This window comes from Ailuropoda melanoleuca, chromosome 2 (assembly GCF_002007445.2).
Source record: "Ailuropoda melanoleuca isolate Jingjing chromosome 2, ASM200744v2, whole genome shotgun sequence".
Lineage (NCBI taxonomy): Eukaryota > Metazoa > Chordata > Mammalia > Carnivora > Ursidae > Ailuropoda > Ailuropoda melanoleuca.
In genome coordinates, this window is record NC_048219.1 from 141,610,434 (window position 1) to 141,628,807 (window position 18,374).

The 18,374-nt window shown below is 44.1% G+C and overlaps 1 protein-coding gene across 2 annotated transcripts in view; it reads left to right on the plus strand.

Moving 5' to 3' along the window:
• MAP3K20 (mitogen-activated protein kinase kinase kinase 20) overlaps positions 1–18,374 on the plus strand; it is a 165,371-nt gene that overhangs the window by 129,874 nt on the left and 17,123 nt on the right. For both annotated transcript variants that reach the window (XM_034654751.1, XM_034654750.1), the window contains exons 12-16: positions 1,156–1,200; positions 3,022–3,052; positions 3,151–3,290; positions 7,903–7,965; positions 8,920–9,012. In XM_034654751.1, the coding sequence (XP_034510642.1) occupies positions 1,156–1,200; positions 3,022–3,052; positions 3,151–3,290; positions 7,903–7,965; positions 8,920–9,012 (372 nt within the window). The remainder of the gene's footprint in view (positions 1–1,155; positions 1,201–3,021; positions 3,053–3,150; positions 3,291–7,902; positions 7,966–8,919; positions 9,013–18,374) is intronic.

Consider the following 18,374-nt stretch of genomic DNA (forward strand, 5'->3'; position numbering starts at 1 on the left):
ACCAAGGATTGTATGCCAGGCACTGAGTAAACCAGCATGAAGGTAGCCTTGAACTCGTCCATCTATAATCCATATCTATTTCACCCCCAATTAAATTAAAAGCTGCTGGAAGGGAGGGGCATACTTTTCCTAGCAGGGATTTGTGCACGTGAGTTCAAAATATTTGCAGATTAGAAGGATGAACTCACCCACCCTCTAATTTTTAGACTAATAGGAAAAGCAACAAAATTCAACTTCTTTTCTTCAACTCATTCACAAAACAAATAGCTGTAACAAAGGTTGAAAGACACTTTGCCATGTTATCTTATGAGCAATTCAACCATTCTGGCAAGGTAAGTTAGTTAAAGCTAATGGCTATGGCCATTAGCCATAACTTGAATTCTAGGCACAAGGACACACCAGTTTTTTGTTGTTTTTTTCCCAGATTATGTAGGCATGTCTCATTTAGCCTATGGCCACGGGCATATATTGAAGCGAGTAGCTCTCTGGCTTTGAAAACAAGATGCAGGCCAAAGTTCTGTAAAGTCATCTTTCGCGTCTGTACCTGATAGGGAGGTTAGTTGAGTTTTCCTCACAGCAAACTCTGCAACTTGGGTTACTTGGGACAGAGTCCCATTTTCACTTGTCCTTCATCCATGGGTCCTAATATTTGGTTAATGCAAGTGAGTCATTTGGTTAAACACTTAGAAATTCTCCCGTAAAAAGCATATAAGTCATCTGATTACCAAAGGGTTGCTTTGGAATTTTCCTTAATAACCACATGATCCTCATGTTGACTGGGAATTCCAAGGGAGGCTCTGGTGTGTGGCAAACGTCAGAAACTCCTTGACTGCCAAGTCCCGTTGCGGGAGGTGTGCGTTCCAAGTACCAAGAGAGGACAGTCTCAAGATCTCTGGTCCTGTTGCCACAGCTCACCAAGTGCAAGGAATTGTTCCAGAGAAGCTGGTGCCGGTGGTTGGCTTCTGCGGGCACAATGCCTGGAGCACTGAGAAATTCCCCATAAGGTCAGGAAAGGTGCTTTCCATTCAACCCAACCTGTAGGAGGAACCAAGTCAGAGCAGCAGCCAAAGCCTAACATGGGAAGACAAGGGATAAACCAAAAAGACAATGATAATATTGCTTTTGTTTTTCACTGCATTCGTATTTCCCATGCAGCTGCTGCCCTCCTTTGAGATTGGCTCGTGGACTGAAGACGACGTGGTAAGCTGGCTTCTGTTAACACCTCGTTTGGCCCAGACAGGTGGTTCAGACATTTATCCACAAGTTACAAATGCAGCCAGAGGGGTCTGGGCCTTAGGAAAGTCTAACTAGGAGAAGTTGACAAATTCCTTGTTTTTCTATTTTTAATGCAGTAATGACTTAAAATAAGGCCTCACGAACAAAGCAACTATCTCTTCAAATCTTACAAGAGGATTCCACCTCCCTATTTGCTCTGAAAGGTATTCCAGAATACTATTGTGAATACCAATGACAACGTTAAAGGAGTGATCCAGGATACCAAATGAGCATATGTGAAAAAAATTTGGTCTTAAATTTTCCTAAAATACCAGGGATGGACTTGAATCACAGCGGAGAAAGATCTGGTAAAGGCAATGCTAGCTGGGATCCTGCCGAACTGGGTTTCCTTCCTACCTCAGGCCTGTTTGAAAGTGACAGGCTCCTCTTTACTCTGGCCTTCCCAAGGAGGAACGGCCACGAGCTCCCAGACATTCTCTGCAGCTGGAGCCAGCGGATGAGGACAGATGATTTCAGTCCAAAGGAAGTTCTATACCTTACATTTGGGTAGAAACCCTAAGGGGCAAATCCTTCTTAGCCTGTTGCATCTCTGTTTCTTTAGTGAAAGGTCCAGAGAATTCTTGATCAGAGGCCTCAGGGGCTTATGCCTGTCCAGGTCCACTTTATATGCTCAAGGTATCATTGTATGAAAAACAGCTGTAATGCCAGCGTTAGTAAGCCCCCGCCCCAGAGAACAGGCCAGATGCCACAGTGTACAAACTCACTGCTAGAAACTCTTGGGAAGCTCTGTTTACCTAACTCAACCTGGTTTCTGGACTTGGGCATTTTCCTCCCTGCCTACTGTATTCTGGTGAAGTAACACTGCTTTCAACGTTAGCTAACTTCTTTGGTTTATCGTATAAGGTGAGAAAACTTGGCACCACTTGCCTCCACTTCTTCCCATTCATTGGGCCTCCTTGACTGTAAAGGTCTCCCCAGCCCTGCTTAACAAGGAAAAAGAACCTAGGATCTCCTTTATTCATGGGCCTGGATAGAGTCTCTTTATGCCCAGCTGCAAATTTGGCCCATCTCATTTGAGAAGAAATTTTTTTAAAAGCACTGAGCTCTAACAGTTATTTTTAGTCTTTGCTCTGAGGTCGAGGGGCTTTCAAGCCATGTAAATAAAATCCCAGGGTCAAGGGCTCCCAGAGAATTGCTGGGACTGGGTCTGGCCTCCCTTCTATCTATATGAGAGGCTACCAGTAAACATGTGCCAAGTAAAATTCAAGGACTGAGGGTCACTGGGTCCAACTTCATTCTATACAGGAAGCTCCGAGCTTTAACTTCTCTTGGGTCACATAGCTACTACTTCCTGACCAGGCCTAGGGCCTAGAACACAGGGCACATTCTGCCCACTCTTTTGTCCACGGCTCTGTAGTCCCTGTTCCTCATACAATTGCTGAGGAAACCAGTACCCCTCAGCAACCCCGGGGACCACCAGCACATAAAGAGAAAAATCATTCTAGAACCTTCTTGAAGGATTTTTAAAAACTCCCAAATAAGGAGGAAAACCAACATTCCCTTAACTGTCCCAAGACTTCCACATGAAGGGATATCTCCTACTTGGAAGCTTAAAGTTTTAAAACCATAAAGAGAATGTCTTTCATTTTACCTTTGTGGTTGAGTCAGAAAATTACAGTGCAAAATTACAGCAAAATTTTAATCTATTCAAGTGTGTTTTACTGTGAAGTCTGACCACTGACCATGTGTGAATCTTCAAAACCATGTATGTCCTCTCTTTCACAGTATTTTTGGGTTCAGCAGCTCGTCAGAAAAGGCAAGTGGAATAACTTAACCTTCTTAATTCATGCAGTTAACTTTGCTCTGGACAAGATTACGTCTAATGTTGTTCTGCCTTCTAATCCCTTCCTTCAGGGGACTCTTCAACAGAGATGAGCATATATGCAAGCTTGTTTAAGGAAAACAACATTACAGGAAAGCGACTGCTTCTTCTGGAGGAAGAAGACCTGAAAGACATGGGCATCGTCTCCAAGGGGCACATCATTCACCTGAAGGTACCTCAGAGATGGAGGACATTTGGTCCACTGTCTTTACTGAGCACCTTGTAGCAGACCCCGTGTCAGAGGCTGAGGATACACACACGAATGCATGGCTGTTCCAGTCCTGAAATACTTCCACACCAGCTGATAATCAGCTGCCGTCCCCATGGGACCCCTACTCCCTCCTCATAGTCCAAGAGCAGAAGGGTTAATGCCCGGCACAGCAGAAGTCACCTAAATACACCTGAGTATCACTCCGTGGCCTCAGGCAGCCTCCCATCTAGCAGAGAAGACAGGTGTTAATCATGCAAGAATGGTCAGATGACAGCTGCAGGAGATGCCACAAAGGGGAAGTGAGGGTGGGTGCGGAAAGTCTTCTGCAGAGACATTAAGGAGAGCAGAAGGACAGGGGCATGAGCCAGGTGAAGGGGACCTGGAAACATGGCTGTGTGGTGCCCGCAGAACTGCCATCCACCTGGGAGGAAAGGAGGCGACTTCGTGTGAGGCCGGAGAGGCCAGGGATCCCCTGGGCATCCCTAAGGATGCTGCACCTTCCCATGGACTGAGCAAAAGTTAAGCCACCGGAGCACCCCACATCGTGGGGACACGACTTCAGTTCGCAGTGTCTGTAATTCTGACCTGGAACTGACACGACCACCGGGGATTTCTTCCTTCATTTGCTCAGGAAATGCCACCACGTCCCCTCACGCTGAAGTCCTGAACAGTTGCAGAGCTAAACCTGTTTTTGTTGCTGTGGCTTCCCCCGCCCCCCCACCCCCCGTAGTTTAGCAACCAGATCTATTTGTTTTGTCTTGTTCTTTAGTTACTCAAACCAAATAATTCCTGGCCTCTCTGTGGACATTGTTATTAGTCAGAGGTCTGTTTCAAGAGAGATCTTAGGATAAAATCACTTTGTTCCCCGAACCTCCTCAACCCCAGTGTGGGTGGAAGGAGTGGGCACAGGTTAGAAAGAAGAGAAATCAAAGGAGGAAATGTAGAAAAAGCAGNGGGGCGCCTGGGTGGCGCAGCGGTTGAGCGTCTGCCTTCGGCTCAGGGCGTGATCCCGGCGTTCTGGGATCGAGCCCCACGTCAGGCTCCTCCGCTATGAGCCTGCTTCTTCCTCTCCCACTCCCCCTGCTTGTGTTCCCTCTCTCGCTGGCTGTCTCTTATCTCTGTCAAATAAATAAATAAAAAANAACCTCCTCAACCCCAGTGTGGGTGGAAGGAGTGGGCACAGGTTAGAAAGAAGAGAAATCAAAGGAGGAAATGTAGAAAAAGCAGCTTCTTAGCCAAATCCACATCTCACCAAGTCTCTACCAACATACCAACTCCTTATCCCTTTACTTCCGTTAGAGCCACCAATGTGGCCTTTAGTCTAAAGAAATCCCCTCTGAGGTCCAAATTTGGAGAACCCATCTACCTCTGTTCTGTGGGCCCTGGGCCCATGCAAGGAATATCCTTACAGCCCCTCAGCACCCGCCGGATGACGGCTTAGCCTTAACCTCACTACCTTTTCCCTCTTAGGCTATGGGTAGGAAACCTCATGCATAAACACACATCTCAAAGGCTGGCAAGTAATTTAATCTTGAACTCTGGGTGTGGGCACGTCCACCTTGAAAAGCTAAGCTGGCTTCGATGGGCTGCAGTAGGAAAAATTATTTTCTCTAGTGCAGAGAAGTTTCAGGGTTCCAACAGAGCAACGTGGTAAATCTTGTCCTGTTTGGTGGAAGACAAGATGCTCCCATGTCCCCTCCCCTCTGCTGTCTTCAATAAAGGACCCAACATTCCTTAAGGAGCTGTTACAAAACCATAGTGATTTAAATATTCCGAGCTGGCCTAGGACAAAGTGCCCTCTCCGTGCTGGGTGGTATCATTAGGGCAAGCACTGTCCAAACTTAGTATTGTTCAGCAAAATCAGAGAATGCCTACTAACTGCAAGACTGGGCCTGTGCACATACAGAGAAGAATCCCGCCCTTGAGGAGTGTACGTCCCAGAGAAGAGAGAAAACATGTACATACAACTCTCATAAGAGTTTTGGCAGTTGGGAGCAAAGGAGCTATTCTCTACCTCTGCTTGGGAGGGGCGGTGGGGGGCGGTGAGAGGGAAAACTTCCTGGAGTGGGCTGGACGCTTGAGCTGGATCTTGGAGAGGGGCAGAATTTGAAATGTAGACAGGAGCAGGAAAGGCAAAAACGTGAATCCAGACAGAATAAGGAATTAAGAGAGAAAGAAACAGAAGAGAGTGTAAAGGAACAGAAAAAACGGGTCCGATGCAAGGAGCAAGAGGTGGCTCTGTCTGATGGAAGCCTTGGGGAGGGGGGCTAGGCCTCATGCCACAGAAGCGGAGGGGACGTGAGGCCAGACCATGGACAGCTCAGGGCTCCAGGCCAGGGGCCTGGAGTTGGACCAGCTATGAGGAGTACTGAAGTTTTGAGAATTGATATGTTTAAAACTTTGTTTCTGCAAGTTGTGGATTACAAAGGAGAGGATGGGTTTTGAAAGACCAGTTCAGAGGTTATGATACAAGTAATAAGGCCTAGCTAGTGTCATGAAAATGTGAATAGAGAAGGGAAGGATTCCAGGGGAAGAGATCTGTTTGTAGGTTCAAGAAGGAAAGTATAGTGAACCCACACCACAACAGGGAGTAACCTCAATACCACCATGTGGGGTGAAAGAGACCAGACACGAAAGGTCACATACTGTAGGATGCGATTTACATGAAATATCCAGAAAATAGGTAAATCCACTGAGATAGAAGACAGATTAGTGGTTGTCAGGGACTGGGTGGAGGAAGGAATGAGCAGTGACTATGAGTGGGCACAGGGTCCCCAAATGTTTTGGAACTAGACAGAAGTAGTGGCTGCACAGCACGACGAAGATACGAAATGCTGCTGGTTCAGCACACTTTAAAACGGTTGATTTCATGGTAGTGAATTTCACCTCAATAAAGAAATAAAAAGAAGGAAAGTACAGCTGCACGTACACGCCTGACCACGAACAGTCTTCCAGCTGGGAAGCTCTCTCTATTGGATGGCCCGTGTGCCTTCAAAAAGGATGCATGTGGCAAGGAGAGGTCAAGGAGCCTGGGCAGGAGGAAAAGGGGGACGCCCACCCAGGAAATAGGACAAGGAGGAGAGAATGGTGTCACTGGCGCCAAAGGTTGAAAAGCTTTACAAAAATTAGACTCTTCTAATGCTGTAGAGAAGCCAAGAAACACATAGAGAAAAAGCACTCCTTGGAAGAGCTAGTTGGGATGGCGTCAGCGCAGTGTCCTCTGCTCATGAAGCAGAGTGTCTGCCTTGAGCTCCAAAAGAAGGAGCACGCCAGTTATCTGTGGGGGGACCCGCGCCTGCCCTGGAACTCATGGATGAGAATGCGTATGCGCACGAAGACAGCTCCCAGAGAGGGGAGTCTCAAGCCAGCTGTATGGCCCGTCCACCTAACTGCCCAAACCGTGGCTATGTTACTGGCCTCTCGGGGGGCTCAGCCAATGTGTGACACTCCCTCAAACTCAGCCGGGTCGTGGGTATTTCTAACAAATAAGCTTATTTGACAGAGAAAGATTAAGGGGAAACAATGACGGAAGCTTGCTTTGGGAGATCCTTTATACATTCACGGGGATATGAGGATAAATAATGCTTTGAGCTGGGCTTCTGGGGAGAGGACACCAGGTGAATACCTGCAGACTAGAGGAGCCCTCCTGGTACCCGTCAGACACACACACACACACACCCGATGGTGAGAATGTGCCCGCCATTCTCTGCTCTTTCACTATGGAAAGCATAGTCATTTCTTTCTCAGAGAGACTCTCAGCCCGTAAATGGTAGGTCATGAAAGTGAGCAGTCCTTCTGCCTACCCTTTTGCCAGGCGGTTGCCCCTTTCAGGCCGTCTCAGCATCCTTCTCCCTGTGCCCAGAAGCCTTCATGTGGAGGCCCGTGTGGAAGGAATAGGGCTGACTATCCATAAGTGTTCATTACATTGTCAAGTGTCAACAGCTTTCATTTCACTTTGAAAAATGCATCTAATTTTTCTCACATTGGCACTTTTTTTTTTTACTCTCTACATGATGTGTTCAGTTCACAGAAAAGCTGGATTATACCTGATGAGTATAAAAAAATCATAATTTAAATTGTCCTCCTTTCCTTTAAGAGTTCTTTGTGCGTCATTGGGGGAGGGAGTGTTGGACACATACTTATAGAAGAGCCCTTGCAATGCAGTAAACCCTCAAGCGAGAGTTCAGGCTCAATGAAAGTCTCTGGTGATATATTCATGTTCTTTGTTGTTTTTCCCACAATTACTCAGGGCGACAACTGCATTCTGTACACGGGAACATTAACTTGTCACTAGTATACTCTACCAGGGTGTGAAGAATGGTTTTATTTATGGGGTAGTCTGAGATTTAACATCTTTAAAATATCTTCCTGTTCCATTAAATAATTACAAACTACCTATAATAGTTTGAACAATCAGTTTTATTCTCCATAGATGGTGGATAGTAACTCCCCAAGATATTTTATGGGCTACATAAATAAAGAATGCTTTTATATGTGCACAATAATTTAATCCCCTCGGCACTATCAGATCATTAATAAAGTCATGTTATTGTGTTTTGTTTTTTTTTTGCAGTCAGCCATTGAGAAATTAACCCATGATTACCTAAACTTGTTTCACTTCCCACCACTAATTAAGGTAAGTAAGGTTTTTTCTTACCGAGAATGTGCTATTTTATTGATGTATGCACCTGCCACATCCACACCTAAATTTGCCAATGTCGGGAACTGTTGTTTGAAGTGAAATTTAATCATTATCTGTCTAACAAAAGGCCCTTTGAGTGAAGCTTAGGATGTGCATAAATTGAACATGCTTAATTCCTGCAGGTTGATATATTAACAATATATTCCTGATAAGAACAACACATGTCACCTTAGTGACTAGGGGATCTAAGTACTAACACTGTAGGTTAGTACAGTGGCCTCCCACCTGTCCCAGAGACCTTTGCCCCACACATAAGTCACTGAAGGAATTCACACGCTAGGGCTCTGGATTATCTGTCACTAGCCTTGTGGGGAGGTGGGAGGTTTATTGTTTGAATAATATGTTATATTTGATGTCTTATTTTGAATATAGTCTAAAGGTATATGGCATATTTTATTACACAGTTAGTAGATATTTGCAGTTAATACACAGAACTCTTCTTGTTCACTATGGTTTTCCATCTCTACGCTCCTGAAGACTCATTCTGTTCTCTGCTTGGCCCTTCATCGTCATCTGCTCTAGCAAGCACACCGCTCCTCTCTGGGAATAGCTTGCAAACATCCCGAGCGTTATGAATGTCTCCTAGTGTGCACCTTCAGATGCTGAATGCATTTCTAGGGTAAAACTAACCTTGTAAGATGGTGACACTCGATCTGTAGCATGAGATAGATCATGTGGAAATGTTCTCAAAGGCTTAAGGGGTCATTTCTCTTGCTTTAAGTAATTGTAATTTGGAGCTCAATCCAAAATAACCAAACGTGAATCAGTAGGTTAGAATGGAAACGCTAATGCTGAGAAATCATCTCTTTTATATGAGAAGTAAAAAAGCAAAAACACAACGTATTTGAATAAATCTAGAATAAATGGTGCTTGGTTTTTATGTTTTAGGACTCGGTAGATGAACCTAAAGAAAATGAGGAAAAAATTGTGAACCTTGAACTTGTGTTTGGTTTTCACTTGAAACCAGGAACTGGCCCACAGGTAACTCATATTTTAAATCCTTTGGATAAATTTCAATCTAATTTACTCTTTTTCTCTCTCGGAACTCTCTGGTTTCATACACCTCCCTCCTGCCCCCAACCAGCCAATGACACAATTCTGAGTAAATTGATGGGCTTCATAAAACAGAATTTGGCTGAAAAGCTGCCAGCCACTATGTAATCCAGTCTTGGACTCTCACTCTTGTTCAGCTGAAGAGTCCTGTGTGAGGCCACCCAAACCATCAAGGAAACTCACAGCAAAGCTTGGGGTGGGGTGGGGGGTCGGGGCCTATCTGAGTTATTGTTCATGTGGCTGGGCTTCTAGCATCCCATCTTCCTGGTTCTGTTTTAGAATACTGAGAGTAAAACGACACCGAGAGCAGAACTGTACAATACGGAAACCCAAAGTATCAGCTCGAAATAGGACGGCAGGGCATTTGACCCACACTCACTCGGTCAGGCTCTGAGTTCATGTTAACTCTAGAGTACGGCACAGTTATCTGACCTCGGAGGCAGATGAACTGGAATCACAACAGGTTTATGTTCCCTTGGATTACCGTAAACAGCTCGTCGTGACGACGCCTTCTACTCACTGACCGCTTACTATGTCCCAGGCGTACAGTACTGAGGTGGGGACGCTACCCCCCTGTTCCAAGCGAGGGACCCGAGGCTATGTAGAGTCAATGACTCACCCCAGGATTACTGGGCTTGCAAGCAGCAGAATAAAGATTTGAACACAGGCTTCTGGGACCGCAGAGCCAAGCTCTTCTGCGCCACCTGTACCTTTCCTTCGAGGCAGACGAGACCTTGTGCGAACAACTCCTCACAAGCCCTAGCCGGTTGCTACAGTCGGGCTAGTGTAGGCGCAGCTGGCCCCTGGGCCCGCCACCGATCACACCTCGCTTATCCCAGGCCTTTCCTGAGACCAGTGCTTGGGAGTAACTGGAAATTGTTTGGAGGGGCTGAGGGTCACCCAGGGCTTCAAAAGATACACTTTCTAGACACCTGACAGGGCGTCCTGCCTGCACCTGCAGGTCTGCTGGGGCTTCCACTGAATGGAGATCTTCGCCTCCCTTGTTTCCCACAGAAGCTGGTTGAGTGAAAGCGGCTCTGACTCCAGGTTTCTTGTATATGGACACTTTCCTTTCTTTCCACGAGTGGGTCACTGTCTGTTCCTGTTGTTAGAAGCAGCTACAGAAAGTGCGGCAAGAGAGTCAGATACTCTCTCTCCACCAACAACCAGGCGCCCTTCTCACCTTGAGATTCTGTAGCTGTGGGCATTCCCATGTCCACGTGATGGTCAACAAATTACATATTTTAACCTGCCTTCTTTGAGGTCCTCGACTCCAACACACTTAGTAGTCTCTGTTTAAACCATTTTATGGCTTGTAGGTAGTAAAAGAGGGAAAAATTTTCTTGAGACAGACTTGTCAAAAGTAGTCTCAACCAAGAAAATAATTTCCAGTTAAATGACTTGTTAATGTGGAAAACTAAAAAATCCATCTTTTTAAAAAAAACTTGGATGATTTCATGATATTTGAGACCAACAGTGGTCTGTTTTTTGGCCAGAGCTGTGTAGACTTCTTGAGCCACAAGTGTTCACAAGGCCTACAGTCACCGCGGCTGGTGACAGTCAGCTGACCCTTGGTCAGGCCTACAGAGTCATAATTTCAACCCCATGTTCAGTGGACATTTACAGAGACCTGGCTCTGTGTGAGACGACCAGAATACAACATCACAACTGTAGTCTCCAGCTGGCAAGGAGTCCATCACTGATTGGAAGAGGCGAGATCAATGAATGGCCGTAGTACAGAATGATTTTTTTTTTTTAACAACATCAGGCACATCGCGCAGTGGAAGCACACTGTGTGCACTGAAGGCAGATGCAGAAATGGGTCAGAGAGGATCTTAAGGTCTTTTTGGTAGAAGTGAGGCTTCAACTAAAATTTTAAAACCATTAGGAATTATTTGATGGGAGAAGACATGGAAGGCAAAAGGAAGAGCATATGCAAAAACTCAGAAGCCCAAAGCCACGAACACACAGGGACTCTTCTTTGGGTTAGCTCCTGTGGGATCTCACAGCTCATCTGGAGCAGCACCGCCTCTGGACTTATCCTGAAGCGGGTAGACTAGCGTGGTGAGAGTTAAGGCCAGTACAGTGGCTGGCAACCAGTAAGAGAGCTATCTGAAGTGCTAAACCAAGGAGTTCGAAGAGTTTTAAGCAGAGAGTAGATGGGATCAGATTTCTGTTTTTAAAAGATCTCTTAGAAGCACAGGGGAGGATGAACTGGAAAGGACCAGGCTAACGTGAGAAAGACTGGGAGTGGGAAATGCAGACAACCAGGTTAAAGGGGACAAGGAGAGAGGCGATGATGACAGTGCCATGTAAGTGCCAAGAGTCCAAGGACTCTGAGACGGAACTGATCAGACTGGGTCACCCGCAGGAAATGGGGGGGGGTGAGGGGGAAGAGCCAGGATGGTGTGGAGGTTTCCAGTGTGAGCAGCTGGACAGACGATGTTATAATGTAACAGATCAAAAGTGAAATGTACAAAGTGGATGTAATGGCATGGTGCTAAAAGTCGAAAGAAGTCACTGGGATGGATGAGGTCAACCAGCAAAAGCTTTTTTGGAAGGGGTGAATTTTGAAACGAGGCTTGAAGAGGTTCATGGTCATTTGCAAATAATTTCCTGAATATAATATTTAAAGCTTATGCTTAGAGTACTTCTTTCTAAAGAGCTCAGGTTATTTCATAAATATCATCTCATTTATCCCCCTGGCATTTCTGTGAGATGCATAAGGTACAGTGTTGTCATCACTGATCAGGAAATAAGAGCAAGAGGAAATGTGTGAGCAGCCTTAGGTGAGGCGAGGACAGAGCTCAGACTAGAAATTACATCTTTATCCTTACCTTCTTCTTAAACATGGGCTAGCTCTCATACCTGACCCAAGATATTTAAGCCATCTGTAAATTTTCATCAAATAATCCTAGAATAAATTACTGTCCAGTTCTAAACCTACACACCCCAGCACTATGAAATATTTTCCCAAAAATGTGCTTTGAATTAAAATTCCAATTCCCCACGTGAAAACCTTTTTACCTTGACCTTTAAAGGTAGAACCCAAGGAAAAAAAGACATCCTCAAAATCCCAACTAACTGAGCTCTCATAAACCCATCTTCACAGAAAAAGTGAAGCCTTTCTGTGACTAGAATAAGTTACAAGAGGACACTGGTGCTTTACAAGTTCTCTCCAAACCTGGGTTTGCATGGCAGGGAGATCGGCTTGACCGTTTGTTTCGCCTTTTCTTTTACAAATAAAACAAAAGATGCGTTCTAGTTACAGCCACTGGGAAGAATATAGGACAGTGACTTTATCATGAAAATAGTAGCTACATTTTCCCATTGCATGTGAGAAGGCCCACAAGCTCAACGACCACTTGAATCTGGTATGTTGTTTCAGCAACTGGCCTACTAGGAGGAGAAAGAAAATATGACCTTGGACACAAATATACAAATACATGAAGAGGAAAAAGGCTTTTCTTGTAAGACTGTCAGCCTTTTGTTCTAAGAATTCAGATACAATTCTTTTTCTTAGCCTCATTTTACAACCAGATGGATTTTGGCACAAAAGTGAGGTTGATTTGTTCAACTGAGGAAAGCCATTCACATTTGAGTGCCTATATGCTGGATAGAGTGGCCAAGTGCCACTACATGCCACCTTGCTGTGGTCCGTCTTCCTGTTGCACCCTCTGGAGAGCAAGCAGGACCTCAGCAGGCGAAAGCCCCATGCATACTTTGAGAATTCTCACACAAACAAAGTAGGCTTTTTTTCTTTCCTTTGTGAGACAAACTGGCAGGGAAAATACAATCAGACCAAAGGTTTCACTGGCAATTTAAATAAACAATAAGTGAGAATGGGTTCTACTCATGTATATCCCCCATTTCTAAAGAGTAAATTATTAATTTAAATAATGCTATATGTTGAGGCAATCCTGAAGTTATAACAGTGGAATTGGCAGAAATGGGGTCTTTCTCAACTCAAAACTTTCCTGTGCTCAGGCTTGAAATGCTTGATAATTATTATTATTTCATACCTCTGCCAGACAGTGTGGTAAGTGCTTTACAAACATTTTTCTCATGTAATTGTTACAAGCTGCCATCCCAGGGAGTGTCATCCCTATATTCTGTCCAGGAGGAACTGAGGCAGGGAGAGAGAAAATTCCCTATCCAGAGGCCCCACCTAGTTAGGGGCAGATCAAGTCCAAGGACTCAACCACTGTGTCATAATCCCCTTTCTGGAAAGTATCATCATCCCCCAAAATAGGCATATTGGTAATAAAAAGATAATTTGGGGGACACTTAATACTAAATTACCACTTTTTATTTTGTGTGGGAAATGCCTTGCATTTTGTAATCTAAGGCCTTCGACTTCCCACAAAAGGAAAAAGGCTTCCAGAATCTCAGCTCCATGCACCACACTCCCCTCCCCCCGCCCCCGGGGTGGCAACCACCCTTTTTTACTGACATATTCAACTCCATAGAGTTTATTATTATATCTCGTATAAACTCGCCAGTCAACAATATTGATTCTCAAATTGCCAAGGAATAAACTATCAAATCACCCAGCAGTTTTCTCCCCAAGAAACTTTCTGAGACTGTGTCATAAAAATTCAAAAGCAGGGTTAGGAAGGAACTACCTGGGGAATCGTGCATTACTTGTGCGCGCTGGACAGTCACCGACTTTGCCCCTTGAGGCCCAAGTCCCTCCTCTCCCCAGGGAGGCACGGAAACCTATGGGTCTAAGTTGAAAGCTGAACACCCTGACAGTCAGGGGAGGGGCCTGGGAAACACCCCCCTGTCTCCAGTGGACCCTGAAAGACAGGCGCCTGGACTCCGGTACTTCCTACCAGAGGGCCATCACTTCTGATTTTCTTTTGAGCGGAATTCTGAAAGAGCAAGTGAACGGGGAAGAGAAAGTAAGAGGAGCATCTTGAAGGTGTGGAAGGGGGCTTTCCCCGCGGCGCTGTCCCCCGGGCTCTCTCTGCTCGGGCCACACGCAGCACCGGGGCCCTGGCCCCCACGCCTCTCCAGAAGCAATTCAGTCCATAGTTCTGCACCTCTGTTCGTTTCACCGAGAGGTTAGAAGCAGGTTTAGAAGCCCTGCTTTTTGCAAATACTTCCCACCTACTATCGTGCTTTTAGGTCTTTATTAGTGGATTGTGTATAAAGTGTTGCATTTAATAAACTTAATTGAATCTCCAGGCCCTTTCTCAGAGTACTGTAAATATCAAAAACTGTCAAATAGGGCTTTCCCCCCCCCTCTATTGTGTAATTTTTATAAGTGTATAGATAAACATGAATAAAATAACAGGGCACAAAGAAAAGGATTTTGTAAGGAAGTAAAAGCCAGCCCTTTTTGTAAATTTCACAACAGCTACAAGCAGTGCTTTACATTGATATATCTTGCATTTATTACAAATGCGGTGTAAGGAAGTTTATTTCCCATGATCAACTATTTTTCAGGGGAAAAAAATATATGTACACATACACGTTGGTGCGCCTGAGTGTATGAGCCTTCAGTGGCAGAGTTTTAGAAGAAATACAACTTTTAATGGACCTGGAAGCAGCAAATGCAGCTCAGAATCTGACTGCATGACTTACTGTGCATTTCTAATCACAATGGGGCTCTACTTCCCCAAAAGGGGCAAGCCACTGCCTACAGAACCAGAGCAGAGCCGCTCAGTACATACTTGCTGACAGACTGGTAGTCACGTGTAGAAACGGCACACCAGAAAATGTCTAACAATGGGAGAAAACAGCCCTGACCTGCAGTGGTTGCAGATCTCTATGGTAGAAATATTTTCACCCTGGCCAATTTCAAGTTACCAATCTGATGCCGCTGAACTTGAAGCTGGGAAGAGGTATGAGCCACCAGCACATGACGGCAGTTCCAGCACACCACTGGATCACTCATGGTCTTCTTAAGACCCTGAATTTAAGATAGGGAACAGCAAGGAAGTCTACATGATAAAACACAGGTCTGACTACGTGACAAACACGTTACTGTTGGTGTCTAGCTGTAATAATATGTGTAATCAGCTCATGGAGAAGTCTAGTTTCCTAGTGAAGCCAGAGTTGGCTCAGACTTCCTTCGGATGCCACTGGCTTATATAGATATACTGACCGTATGTGTGGATCAAAAATTAGGATTTGAGTTTGTAAAGAGTAAGAACAGACTGAACGGAGACAGAGAAACAAAATTTCAATTTGTGATTGTCTGTTTAAAATGTTCCAACAGCCATAGTTGTTGACTCCATGATGACAGGCACAGTTGATCCTAAGAGAAGACATCTTTGCTTTTAGATTTTCAGAGCCACTGAGGATCACTGCAGAGAGAAGATCTTGTAACTCACAATAACTTGTGTTTTTGGAACCAAAAATTAGGCCTTGAGAATAATCAACTATAATAGGGACTGATTATTTGAAATCAAATTAAAAGCACTGCATCAGAAAAAAAAGATGTATGACAACTCTATCAGTCCTGGACATCACTGGTAAACAGTGCCTACTAACTAGGCCAGTGTTGTGTTGTTGTTGTTTTTTTTTCCAAAATCATAATTTTTGGCATCACCTCTGAAGTCATGGGAAGGGAGGAGAATTTAGCAAATTGTTTTAATATTTTTGAGTGTCCTGGATAAAAGTCAATTTGCAGCCCAGTTGCCAGCATTTAAAAAAAGCTTACACAGTAATTAGGTAAGCTAGAACACCTTCTATATTGGTTAAGAAACCCAGTCTTAAGAATAGATTCTTAATTATTCAAAAATCAATAGCAAGACTGGTTTTTTCCCAAGATGAATACCTAGTACCTTCCAATTCTAAATAGAATTTAAAAAACCCCCAAAAACCCTAAAATGAGAAAGCCCTTTCCAAACATGTCCGCTAACATCTAAACCATTTCAGGTAGTCAAGTGTGTCATGCATCATATGAAAGTATGTCTCACTTGATTTCTTTCACTTTATTTTAACATCATCCCTAAAGTCCCTTTTTCATACATAACTCCAATAACAAGCCCCCAAAAGGCAATATAACAACCTTATCTTTACTGGTGTCTAGTTGGCACCAATCTGCCCTGACCTTAGACACAAGCCATTGTTAAGGGTATAACGCATTTACATATTTTGCAATAAAACATCAGTTATTTGCATTACTGTGTCAAGTTTTATTTGATTCTTTCACCTAAAAATGACTCATTTTCCTTTCTTGTATTTTAAAAACCAACTACTCTAAGCTTGTTTGAGAATAATCAAAAATTGCCCATTTAGCTAGAAGTCATTTTCTTTTCAAAAGGCAAATGTTATTTAATCTTTCAGCTGTTCATTGTGCCATCATAAATACTTTCTTTTCAGCACAGTTGTGGGGACTGAAATGAGCCCGCTAATTGCCTCCCATTCCGACTGACATGTGGTGGTTTAGTGGAAAGAGAACACAGCGGGGAGAAGGAAATAGAAGGCTGAGAAAATGAGAGCTAATTATTTTCACTGCCTCATGTCAGGCTCTGTGTCAGCCTTGTTTTTACAAACTGGAAGGTTGAGCACTAAATAAAACAAACCGGCGTCATGTTTTTATATACTGGCAGTGTCATGGAAGCAGCTGCACATCTCAAAGACAATATAATGCCTGCGTTCGCATGGACACCATCTGACAGACACTGTGAGCCACGGCTAATGAGGACATCACAGTGGTGCCAAGTGAAAGGTGCTGAATTATGTATGATTCTTCATCAGTACAGCAATAGTCCTGTACATCATTATGAGACATTGTTTTGCTGAAGAGATTAAAACATTCTTAGTTCCAGACCCTGCAACCTATACGCGCTGAAAGAGGTTATTAATGGAATTTTTAGGGAGAGCTTCTTGTAGGTTTCTTTTTGGTTGAAAAATACATCTCGTGGGACAAAGCCGCGATGGGTCATGACACCGTATAGATAAAGAAGAGAAGCAAATTAGCCGTACTTGCATTATCTTCTTTTTAAAGGCAGCATAATAAAATAGAGAGTAGCGGGCTTATCCATAATGATAAATAACCCAGGTGCTATCACGGGATGTTCCGCTCTCCTGCCTTTAAAACAGCAGGTTTCAGCAGCTGAGCTACATAATAGCAACGCACGGAAAGGAGCCTTCGGAGGCCTAACTCATCAACATCTCACTACTTTTAATACCAGCATGACCAACAGTTCCACCGCATTTTTTATTTCATCTTACGCTACTTCTTACATTTTCCGACACAGTCACCTGCTAGGAGACTGTTTCCCTTTCTCCCCCTCTTGAATCTTAAAAAGTTTATTCCGACCTCTATTTTATATTTTAAAATGTTTCCTCCATACAGGCCTTTCTAAGGTGGAGGGGCCTCTTTGCTAGAATCCTGACCAATCTCTGGTGATATGTCTTTTTCTCCATCTGTGGGGGGGAGGGGAGATGGAAGGGGGAAGACAGAGATGGGATTTTAAAACTCAATGTCTTTACCATTAGACTAGGCATGCCCAGGATCTAAATTCTGGCCCTGACGTAGCTAAGTGAACTTGCCGCAAATCTCTGCATTTTTCTGAGCCTCAGTCTACTCATCTGTAAAATGGAGATAGGGCTATCTGCAACAGGGTAAGGCTGGAAGGATTAAGTAACATGGACAAATCTCAAAACCACCATGCCGAGTGAAAGAAGCCAAACAAATACAAGTGCTTACTGTAAAGTCAGGTTCTAGAGCAGGCAAAATGAATCTATGGTGATAGAAATGGGAAGAGTGGGCACCTCCTCTTGTGCGGGGAGCATCCGCTGGGAAGGGACACGAGGAAACTTTCAAGGGTAGTGGGAATATCTAGTTTGTTTGAGTGGTTACGCTGGTGCATAGAGTTGTCAAAATTCATCAACTGGTACACTTAAAAATCTGAGCATTTTATTGTTTGTGAAGTATACACCACCTCAATAAAAAATATATCAAAAATTTTTTGTTTGTAATCTGCAGGTAGAAGTGATCTCTAGGAGCCTGAAAGTCTAATGTGGGGTCTGTTTCCCTCTGAAATATCCTGAATAATCTTGGCCCTAGATTCTTTAAGGTTTATCTATAGTGTTCATATTTGTAAGAGAGTGAGCAATCGATTGTTGTCCCTGAACGGCCCAGAACTTGAAACAATATTTAAAGTTAATTTCTGTGCTATCTTCAATCCCTTTTTCTAATTGTAAAATTTACCTCTATATGGATCATTTCTTTGTACTCCCTCCCTTCCTTCCCTCTTTTTTTTTTTTTTTTTTTGGGTGGGAGGGAGAAGGGATGTCTATGTTTGGCATCACTTGTACTAGCTTGGAAC